The sequence below is a fragment of the Xenopus laevis genome, chromosome 4L, assembly GCF_017654675.1.
Source record: "Xenopus laevis strain J_2021 chromosome 4L, Xenopus_laevis_v10.1, whole genome shotgun sequence".
Taxonomy (NCBI): domain Eukaryota; kingdom Metazoa; phylum Chordata; class Amphibia; order Anura; family Pipidae; genus Xenopus; species Xenopus laevis.
Window position 1 is genome coordinate 121,554,147 of NC_054377.1, and position 11,444 is coordinate 121,565,590.

Here is an 11,444-nt window from a genome sequence, read left to right on the forward strand (position 1 = left end):
CCCACAGTCACAGCCCCTTCCCAGAGACTATTATCCCCACTGCTACTATAGGCACCATCTCTCCCTACTATACCTGCTATCCCACAGCCACAGTCCCATCCCACTGGTTCTATAGTTTGCATACATGCTGCTACAGCCGAACTTACTAGCCTGTGTCAGTTGTATACAGAGAGGAGTAATGCAACAGATGGCAAGGTGACAAACATATAACACAGCTCTTATTCAATGTCTGTTCACAGTTTGTATGGAGAGACAATCCATGTTCTCCGTGCTGTAGGACACACCAGCATTTCTATGTTCTGCTAATAGCCATGTGCAGTGCTGTCGAGGTGGAACTATATAAAAAAAACACAGAGATTGGAACACCCCCTCCCCTCCTACCCACTCCCACCCACTCCCACCCACTCCTCACTTCTTTGATGAGAAAAACAAATAGAATGCATGCAGCAATGACTTTTGAAAATTCTTATCCTTGTTGCCATTCAAACCAAAGTCTAAATATGTACTGGTAACACCTTCCATTACTCAGCAGTAAAGTTCAGCCCTAAGGAGAGAACCAGCCAGCCCAGTTAAATAACAAGGCTTTAACCCGCCTCTCCTCTGTACAGCTTGCACACTGCCCCTGTTCTCAGTCCTTGCCAAGATGGCCCAGCAGCTGCTATCCCGGGCACTGGTCTCTGCCAGTTGGCTCTCTGCAGCCCTGAAAGGAAGTCAGACAGGGGCAGCCTTGAGGGTCCTGGATGCCTCGTTCTACTTTCCAGCCATCAGAGATGGGCGCAAGGAGTATGCAGAGAAGCACATACCAGGGGCTTTGTACTTTGATATAGATGAATGCAAAGACAAGTCATCCCCATACGAAGTGATGCTGCCCAGTGAAGCTGATTTTGCCAAGTATGTGGGTAAACTTGGCATTAACAATGAGAGTCACGTGGTAGTGTATGATGCTGACCAGCTGGGCATGTACTATGCACCACGTGCCTGGTGGATGTTTAAAGTATTCGGGCATCAGAAGGTGTCAGTGTTGGATGGGGGTTTCCGCAATTGGCTAAAGCAGGGGCTTCCGGTGACTACAGAGGTGCCCCAGGTGAAGCCAGAGACATTCAAGGCAGTGTTGGACTCCTCCCGTGTAAAGAGCTATGAGGACATCCTGAGGAACATGGACAGCAAGGAGTTCCAGCTGGTAGATTCCCGATCTGAGGGGAGATTCCAAGGGTCAGAGCCTGAACCAGGAGAAGGTAAGAAGTACATGCCATTGTTCAGCTGATGTTTAGTGCTTGGGGGTTTGTGCATAAGAATAAAATACCCAGCCAGTCACCTCACAGTCAGCCCCACTTTGGATAGTTTGTCAGATTCAGGCCATTGCACTGTTATACTAGGCAGAGACATGGTATTGTTAGAAGAAAGTAAAATACTGCAAGGTACAGAGAAACACTGCGAGGGGCACAGCACTGGGAAAGCGAGAGGCCCAAGCAGAGGAATGTGCAGAAATATGCACAACAGATGTCCACAGACATAGCCTGACAGCAATGACATGCTGGGGGTAATAGTTTAGCAGAATGATCACTTAAACTGACATTTAATTTAAATACCGCCCACTTTCATTTTTGCTTACTATATCAATTGAGTAGGCCATTGTTTTGTCCATTTACAGTCCAACAAGTTACTGAATTGGTCTAGAGGGGCAGAGTAAGCCGCTAAAATCAGATTGGACACCTATGTATCACCATGCTTACCAGAAAATTCTGAGCAATAATCACCTGACCTGCAAATGCAAAGGTAGGGTCCAGAAAATGACCATTAAAATCAATGGATTCCATTGTTTTTCTGCTTGACCTTGAGCTGGAAATGGCATGGCTGGCAAATGAAAGCAATCATCCAAAGTGCCTTTGCTATTACTGGCTAGAATGTTGCACTGGTGTTACCAGACTGGCTACTGATCTGCAAGTTCAGCCATTGGGGTTAGACTTGAGATGTTAAGACTTTATTTACCCAACACAGTAGGAAACAAAGCTGAAGCCAACTGCAATAAACCAGCTACAATTAAACTTTACAACACATAAATAAGAAGTTGACCTCATTGAACGCTTTATCTGCTATAAACTGTGTAAACAAGAAGTAGAAAAATGTGCAGACTAGTGCAGAAAATATTTCAGATCAATATCCCACAGGTAAGGTTTGTTAAGCAGTCGCTTGTAGGCAGATCAGGGAAGGGTGGGGGGTCCAGGCAGTTTTACAAAGGGAAATAGCATTTCTGACATTCCAGGCGCCTGTTACCCATGTGACATGTCTGTTTTTGTTGGTAATAAAGCTGAGCATGTACTATAGAAACTCTGGAAACTGGAGTGAAGCTGGTCATATACATGAAGATCTCTTAGGTGCCGAGACAAATCAAGCTGATCCCATCGGTCGCCCCTCTTTCAGGCAACTATAAGATTATAATGATGGCTTAAGCAGGCAAAGTGGACAATGACTGCAAAGTGCCAATGTGGTCCTCCTCAGTCGACTAAATTATGAAAGTTTCATGACTGAAGCTGGCCAATTCTGGATGAATTTAGGCCAGATATCTGTCAGGAAGGCCATGGGGCAGGGCCCATGCATGAGCAGATGAGCTCAGTGGAGTGGAGTAGAAGGACTCTAATTCAGGCTTGAAAAAGACACCTTTAATGTGATTGTGGAAACCAAAGATGTCTAAAAACTCCATGATGTGAGGGTGCTAATGATCCACTCTCAGACTTTAGTTCATATTACTGTTAAGAGCAGTGGTCCCCAACCAGTGGCTCATGAGCAACATGTTGATCACCAACCTCTTGTATGTTGCTCCCAGTTGCCCTTCAAGCAGGACCTTATTTTTGAATTTCTGGCTTGGAAGCAAGTTTTGGTTATGTAAAAATCAGGTGTCAGTCCACATAGAGGCTACCAAATATCCAATAACAGCCCTTATTTGTCCCCCCAGGAACTATATTCATGCTTGTGTTGCTCTCCAACTCTTTCTACAATTGAATGTGGCTCACGGGTTAAAAACTGGTTGGGGACTCCTGATTTAGAGTACAGAAATATTAGGTTTATAAAAATCCAGAACTGAATTATTATCACCCCCAGTACATGGGGTTAGTTGACCTTGCTCAGAAACCCTATCTAGTGCAGACTTGGAAGAAAAGAATATGGACCTTGCGTGGTTACAAATGCCTTACCTTAAGAGGACAGGGTGTCAGAGAAAGTGTGGGTGACAGATTTGCCCAGATAATCTTTCTTTCTTTTCCAATTATTTTTATTGGTATTTCAAAATAAACAGTAAGAGCAAAATCAACAAAATATTGACTTACAATAAAGCCTAACTCTTTACAAAATAAAAGAACCCAGATAATCTCTATTAGATGCAGCTGCCAATCCTTTCATTCTGGCAAAAGGCCACAAAGGAGAATTTACCCTCAGAAACCTTTCCCATCTGGCTCTAGCCTATCCATCTGACATGGGATTCCTAATCTGATGAGACTCTCACCGTTATGAATCTATTCTATAGTATTATTACAGTATTATGTTACACAATAAAAGAGAGAACAGCAGAGTCAGTTTCTCTGAAGCACTTGTAGGCCCTTAACTAATCATCTGTAATTGCCTCAATTCTCATTCAATTCCCTTACAATCTTCTCACATTGCCTTGTGTTAATCACTGTGCCTGAGAAGTAGTGCTCACTATGAACCATTTTGTATTCCTTCCTTCCCTTCCAATTTCATCCACATTCGTCCCAAACCCTAATAGGTTAATTGCTTCTTTATACGTAAACCAGACCAATTGAAACAAATCTATATCACATTGGCATTTCGCACAGAAACGCTGATTACAATTCCGAGTGTTCACATCACTGGGTTCTGCTTTGGAACCTTGGTATTTACATCATTGTCAGCTTAACGAGAAAGCTTCACAGATTGCAAATTCCGGCTAGTCTAGTCACATCAGTAAATACAGTAAACCTCACATGTTATTAATGTAACGATATATGAACATCTTTTGATGACTACATCAGGGTAAAACAGAATTTGTAAGACTCAAGTATTTATACTGAGTAGGACTTGTTTACCTTTAAAAAACTAATCATTTTCAGATAATGACTTTTTTCAATTGCTCATTGATTTTCTGTTTGGAAGGTGTATTATTTGGGAATAAAAAGCTTTGCAAAGATGAACTAACCCTTTCAGTGGCATAACAAGATTCCCCCAGCCGCCTTGTAAAAGAATCTTGGTAGGGTCCCGGCGTGCATACCAACAATGCTTCCCCCCCCCCGTGCATGCTTGTGCCTGCCCACTGCAGCATGCATGCAAAATGTCTGATCGTGGCAGGTGAAAGGTGATTTTTGTGAAGCAGACCCCGTGGCTGGGCACCCCCGTGACCGCTGGGTCTGCTTCCTCTATTGTTATACACCACCCAAAATCTTAGAAAATGTAATTTCTTTAAAGGGATACTGTCATGGGAAAAAAACATTTTTTCAAAATGAATCAGTTAATATTGCTGCTCCAGCAGAATTCTGCACTGAAATCCATTTCTCAAAAGAGCAAACAGATTTTTTTATATTCAATTTTGAAATCTGACATGGGGCTAGACATATTGTCAATTTCCCAGCTGCCGCAAGTCATGTGACTTGTAATCTGATAAACTTCAATCACTCTTTACTGTTGTACTGCAAGTTGGAGTGATATCACGCCCTCCCTTTCCCCCCCCCCAAGCAGCCAAATACAAGATAACAGCTGCCTGGTAGATCTAAGAACAGCACTCAATAGTAAAAACCCATGTCCCACTGAGACACATTCAGTTACATTGAGAAGGAAAAACAGCAGCCTGCCAGAAAGCATTTCCCTCCTAAAGTGCAGGCACAAGTCACATGACCTGGGGCAGCTGGGAAATTGACAAAATGTCTAGCCCCATGTCAGATTTCAAAATTGAATATAAAAAAATCTGTTTGCTCTTTTGAGAAATGGATTTCAGTGCAGACTTCTGCTGGAGCAGCACTATTAACTGATTCATTTTCAAAAAATTTTTTTTCCCATGACAGTATCCCTTTAAATACATGACAATGTTCTGCTACAGTATATTTTCTGTTTATGGGGTGGTGACCCCCTTTTATGGCATTTAGATGCTGTTATGGGGTTGTTCACCTTTAGGCTAAGGCCACACTGGGCGATAGCGCCGCGATTTGACTCGCGGCGACTTTTCGCCGCGACTTTTAAGCCGCAATCGCTGGGGAAACTTTTGCGCTGGCGTCTATGGGGAATCGCGAAAAATCGCCAGCGTAAAAACACACGCGGCGATCTTTTCTCTACTGTCGCTCGAAATTGCCTCGCTAGGCGATTTCGAGCGACAATAGAAAAAAGATCGCTGCGTGTGTTTTTACGCTGGATTCCCCATAGACGCCAGCGCAAAAGTTTCCCCAGCGATTGCGGCTTAAAAGTCGTGGCGAAAAGTCGCCGCGAGTCAAATCGCGGCGCTATCGCCTAGTATGGCCTTAGCCTTAAGTTAACTTTTAGTATGATTTAAAGAGTGATTCTCTGAGACTACTTGCAGTTGGTCAGTTTGCAATTTTTGCAATCTGGTGGCTAGGGTCCAAATTACCCTAACAACCATGCAATGATTTGAATAAGAGACTGCAATATGAATAGGAGAGGGACTGAATAGAAAGATGAGTAATAAAAAGTAGCAATAACAATAAAAATGTGACCTGGTAACCCCAACTGCTGTGCTATGGATTTCGGTCGGTGTGGGGATTGGATATTGCACAGTCCCTTTTCTAGTCTGTTATGGCCACTACTACAGAGCTGCTGTTCTGTTGAGTAATGGTTTGATTTGTCCAACTCCATGAGTTGGAGCTGACTTTTTATTGTTGGTTGATAAGGGTTAATAAATTGTTTGGGTTTTATCTCACATTGTAACAAGCACCTGATGAAGGATATCTATATCCGAAACATGTTGTATGGAAAAATAAAGATACACTGAATTTGCTGTGGTTCTCCAGAGTTTATTTGAATGCTGATTTGGAAAATTTGTGGCTGGACAGGGCTGCTACTCTGTCGGAGATTCCCTAAACACAGTGAGTAAGGGATCACCATAATATTTGATAAAGAGCTGCTGTTCTACCTGCACAGTCAAATGTTGACTACATGCTGCATTGTTCAACTTCTACATATACCTCTCACCTACAAATGTATGTGATTGGGCCCTAAATTGGACACAGTGGAGTCACTCCAGATTGGACTGATTGAGCAGTGTCAACTGGGGTGTGTGGGACCTACCAGAGATGAAACCTCAGGGCCCCCACCCCAGTCGTCAACTCCCCTGCAAGGAAAACCAAGCACCCCCCTCCCCCACAAGCACACATACTTTTTAATTGCTCTGTATGACTTCTGATCGGGGGGGGCATCAGGTTTATTCCAGGTGTCCCACTGGCCCAGTCTGACCCTGCAGCTGAGATAGGACCAAAGCTCAGTGTAAACAAACAGGGACCAAAAAACTTTCTTTTAATGTTACCAGTTATATGCTACCAAAATGAGTCCCATTCTTGCAGGCCATGCCCCATTTCATTTCTGAAACAAACACGTTCTAACCCACCAGTGACATTACAAACTTTGAGGTGAGGAGGTGCAAAGGGTTAATAATGTGGTGGGTAACTTTCAGTCAGTTTGACTAGTAAAGGTTGGATTGGCTTCATGTCACAGGTATATTTTTGTGCGAGTCAAACCAGCAGGTCCCCTGTGCTTCAGGCTGGTCAACCCAACACCAGATGATCATCAATAACTGATGAATCATATGTTTGATATTTCTTTACTGTAAAAAATAATGGAATCAGTTATGACACAATAAATAATTTAAATCCAAACCTTTACCAATGACATTGTTTTGCCATTTCTCCTGTAGGAATCAATCCAGGACACATCCCAGGATCCTCAAACCTTCCTTTTACTAGTTTCCTCACAGAAGAAGGCTACGAGAAGTCTCCAGATGAAATCCGGAATCTCTTCCACCTCAAAGGCATTGCTCTGGACAAACCCCTCACTATTACCTGTCGCCGTGGTGTCACTGCCTGTCAGCTTGTCATGGCCTCCTACATCCTTGGCAAGGAAGACACTGCAGTCTATGATGGCTCCTGGTTTGAATGGTTCCACCGTGCCCAACCACAACACAAGGTTTCCGAATGGAAAAAGGAATAAATACAGTATAAGATACTTCTAGGCAATATCCATATTTACTGAACAATGTCCACCACAAATGGTAGACAGGATAGTATAATTAAAGTTGGTATTGCACAAGCATGATAGGATTGTACATTGTGATATATTCTTGCTGTATATCTGATTTTCTGTACTTAAAGTTCTGAAATCAACTAGGTATTTTTCTACATTTTATGCATGTTAACATCAATAAAATGTGCTGATTTATTGACAAACATTGATGAATGTTTATTAGGGGGGGGGGTCTGGGGTGCTGAACTTTCTCCCAAGATGTTTGATTTATAAGGTAAAAGAGAAAGAATGGCTCCTTCTTATTGCGTGTCAAACATCATCTTCTGACCAATGAGATTTTGATTCACTGGCTCAATTCCACAATTAACATCTACAGCTGGACAAGAGTCTGAGATTTATGACCTACCACAGGCACTTGGTCGCCATGTTTCTCATACTATGCCAAGTTCAGTTCTGAGGGTCTCTGCAGATGCCTCAATGGGTTCCTTGCCCATCTTGCTTCACTTTATTTTATATCAGGTGCTTTAAGATCTGTAGCATCTACCTTTCTAGTGAAGCAAGTTAATTACTTTTAAAATGGATATATGGACACTCAAGTGACTTTCACAAAACTTCACAATTATCTGGCTTACCCCGGCACCCAGCCTGGCTAAAATATTCACTGGATGGCCCCCTTACAATACTGCCTGTGTGCTCTGTACTTGAATTACATATATAATGATATACCAGTCTGACAATGCGTTACCGCAATCAAACATGGCGTCCTCCAGTTGGCAGGAGTTGCTAAAACATTTTTTATGGAACTTTAATGGTAGTAACCTTGGTACGAGCTGTTGGTTAGTCTGAAGGCCAATCAGGGTGATGTTTGAGTGCTCATTTTGTGCCTTGGATACCCCTGAAACTATAGCAGGGTGACTGTTAAACTAGTATTTCTATATATCTTTAACAATGTTATGGGCTAAAGGGACCCAGCCTGAAGGCCAATTAATTTGATATTTGGCGTTAGTTCTTATTTGTTGATAACATTGAGACTATAATAGGTTGAATGTTGAACTGTGCTGTAGTTCTGATATGGCTTTTAATTGATGTGGATAGATAATAAATAGATTAGATAAATAGATGATAGATAGATAGATAGATATTCTTCTATACATGCAATTATTTTTGCATGCCTCTGAAAGGCTGAATGAAATGAAATCTCAGGAGAAATTCTAAGTGAGGAAGACCAAGGATGATAGGGTTTTATGTTAGATAAGTTAAAACATGATTTATTAGCAGTGGCCCTGCATTATCCTCTAGTGAAAACAATTCCATCACAGTTTCCATATCCTTCAAAGTCTGTGCATTGCTCAAGGATGGAACAGATCATTCTCTGGGTGTATCGGCTGATGAGAAAATATTATAATGTTCACTCAATTGACATTTAGAGATGACAGGATTGGCAGATACATTGGATTCTTGCTCTCTCCCAGCCCTGGTCTCAAAGAACCTTTGTAGAAAATCCCAGGAATCCTTTTGTTCCATAAACACAGCATAATAACAACACTTTCTAATGAACAAGAAATGCTTCCATATCTTAAATTATCCCACCACAAATATTGAGCTTAGGCAATAAGCTTATTATGCTTCAGCCCCTGCTTATAATATAATTATATATATATATATATATATATTTACTGGTGCTCTGTAGCTAGAGCAACAAGTTGAATTGACATTACATCTAAACCACCTTCAGTAAGAAATCCTGCTTTACATTAAACTATAGTGCCTCTACCATACAGAAGTGGAAAAGGTTCCTCCATTATAACTTATACAGAAAATGTATCTTTAATTACCAGAATCCAGTAGAATATAAATAATGTTAAGGTGTACCAAGTAATATTGGGCAGCAATATAAAAATATTATTGTGACTTGAATGTGCGGTAGGTCAGTACTGTATAGTACGTGACGTTGATACTGTTGTGATTCAGCTGACATAGAGCAATCAGTGGCTCTCTGTGTTTTTTTAAGGCTCTTACGGGGGAATGTAATAAAAATCGCTAACGGAAAAACTATTCGCAATGCGAAAAGTTATGCCTTTGCGCGAACAAATTTTGCTTTGTGTGAATTTAATATAGCTTTTGCGAGCCCGGAAACTGTTTAGCGACCACTTCCGACAGTGAAAGACCGTTTGCGAATTTTATCGTTTGCGCCAATGCGCAGTCAATGTAATAAAACTTCTTACTGAAAAAGTCGTTATGTTTGCTCCAAAAGATTACGACACCTTCAAGTACTTCTTATGAGTGCGCAATTAAAATTCGCAATGCGCAATTAAAATTCGCAATGCAATAACAGTTTAAGGAAAAATAATACATTGCGAGATGTGGATTTTTAGTCTTATTGGTGTGAATTGTTTTGCTCTTTGCAACTTTTATTACATTCCCCTGTTAAACCTTTATAGGAATTCCGGTGACATCATTCATTTCTCTGATGAAATCTTGTTAGAAAATGATGCCACTGACCACTCCTTTAAGGACATTCATCAGTAGTAACCAGGTATCTAGAATCAGATGGAGCAGCCCCCAATGTAAGAGCAAAAGAATATACAATTAATGCTCGTACAGAGCGAGAAGATACTGGTATGGTCCTTCAATGGCAACATTTTGAGGGTCAAGTTTGGGTGCGGGTTGAGTTTTTCCTGAACCTAACATCATTGGACTTCAGCCTGCCTCCTACTCATGCTGATCTACACATGCAAGACAGTCTGCAAATGTGCCAAGGGCTTTTTATTTATCCATATACTGTCCTATGAAGCTGCCATTCTTGGGTGCATATACTGTATATATAAAATAAAGACTGCATGTGGCTATGATGATAATTATACATTCAGGACATCCTTGAGACTTTCATTTAACCATTTGTTATATGATCGGGTAATGTTGGACACTGTAGTGATGGGCAAATAAATAGCCTGGTGCAAAGTCGCGGCAAATTTCCAGGTTTTGCCGCCGGCGAATAAATTCGCAAAAATTCACCAGCGTTGCATCAAAATCGCTGCGCATCAAATTCGGACACCCATTGACTTTAACTCCGGCGTCTAAATTTTCGGAAGCAACTTTGCAGATGCGTGTCCAAAATTGACACGGGCGTCAATTTTCAAGTATTGCGGATTCTTCGCTGTTTTGCGGGAAATTTGTGAATTTTTCGGTGAAACGGGAGAAATTCACCCATTACTGCCCATGCCTCCTCTCTTACACTCAAATCTGCTTCTTGGTCCCAGAAAATGAACAATGGATGGTCATTGGCCCTAGGCTATGGGGTGCCGTTTGTCCCAAATACATTCTGTATACAAAACTATCCCTAATACACAGAATGAACGTCTCTCATGTTATATAAGTATTTGTGACCAGACACAGAGAAAAAAAATATACAAAAGACTTATTTCTATTAAAGAATGAGAACAAAATCTGGTTAGTGCACAAAAGGATGTCATTATATCACAAACTCCATTCTGTACAGTTTAACAAGCAATCTGTCTCACAAATGTATAACCTCCATGTAATGGACGCACTTATGTGCAAAGTTACTTACAGAATGAATTATGTAAAAACAAAGTTGGACATAATATATAATAGTGTAACTAACTAGTGCTTTTCAAGCTAGATTTGACTGACAAAATAGATATCTGTGACAGAAAGCAAGATTTTATAGTACAGGATTCATTCTTTCCACAAAATGACAGTTTTGTTTCACAAAACAGATAAAATAACCATTCTGTGAAGCAAGACTATCAGTCACATTCATGAACCAATAAGAACAAAGCTTATTGCCATATACAAACAAGATGAGAAGTGGCCAGCTCTGCTCCACATGGCTAAGGCAAAGTATCTGACCTGCTATAGAGGGCGCCCTCTAATGTCCCCTTTGCTGCATAGTAATAAATAGGGATGTAGCGAACGTCGGAAAAAAAGTTCGCGAACATATTCGCGAACTTGCGCAAAAATGCGAGCGGTTCGCGAACGGTTCGCGAACCCCATAGACTTCAATGGGAAGGCGAACTTTAACATCTAGAAAAGACATTTCTGGCCAGAAAAATGATTTTAAAGTTGTTTAAAGGGTGCAACGACCTGGACAGTGGCATGCCAGAGGGGGATCAAGGGCAAAAATGTATCTGAAAAATCTGCCTGTGTGTGCTTGGAAGAGATAGTGTAGGGGGAGAGCTGTTAGTGATTTC

The 11,444-nt window shown here is 41.3% G+C and overlaps 1 protein-coding gene across 1 annotated transcript; it reads left to right on the plus strand.

The window, feature by feature from the left end:
• The first annotated feature begins 467 nt into the window (after nt 1–467).
• Nucleotides 468–7,433, plus strand: tst.L (thiosulfate sulfurtransferase L homeolog). The gene is made up of 2 exons (XM_018258901.2): nt 468–1,235; nt 6,905–7,433. The coding sequence occupies exons 1-2, from the start codon at nt 644–646 to the stop codon at nt 7,195–7,197; spliced, it is 885 nt and encodes a 294-aa protein (XP_018114390.1). The 5' UTR covers nt 468–643; the 3' UTR covers nt 7,198–7,433.
• Nucleotides 7,434–11,444: the final 4,011 nt, after the last annotated feature.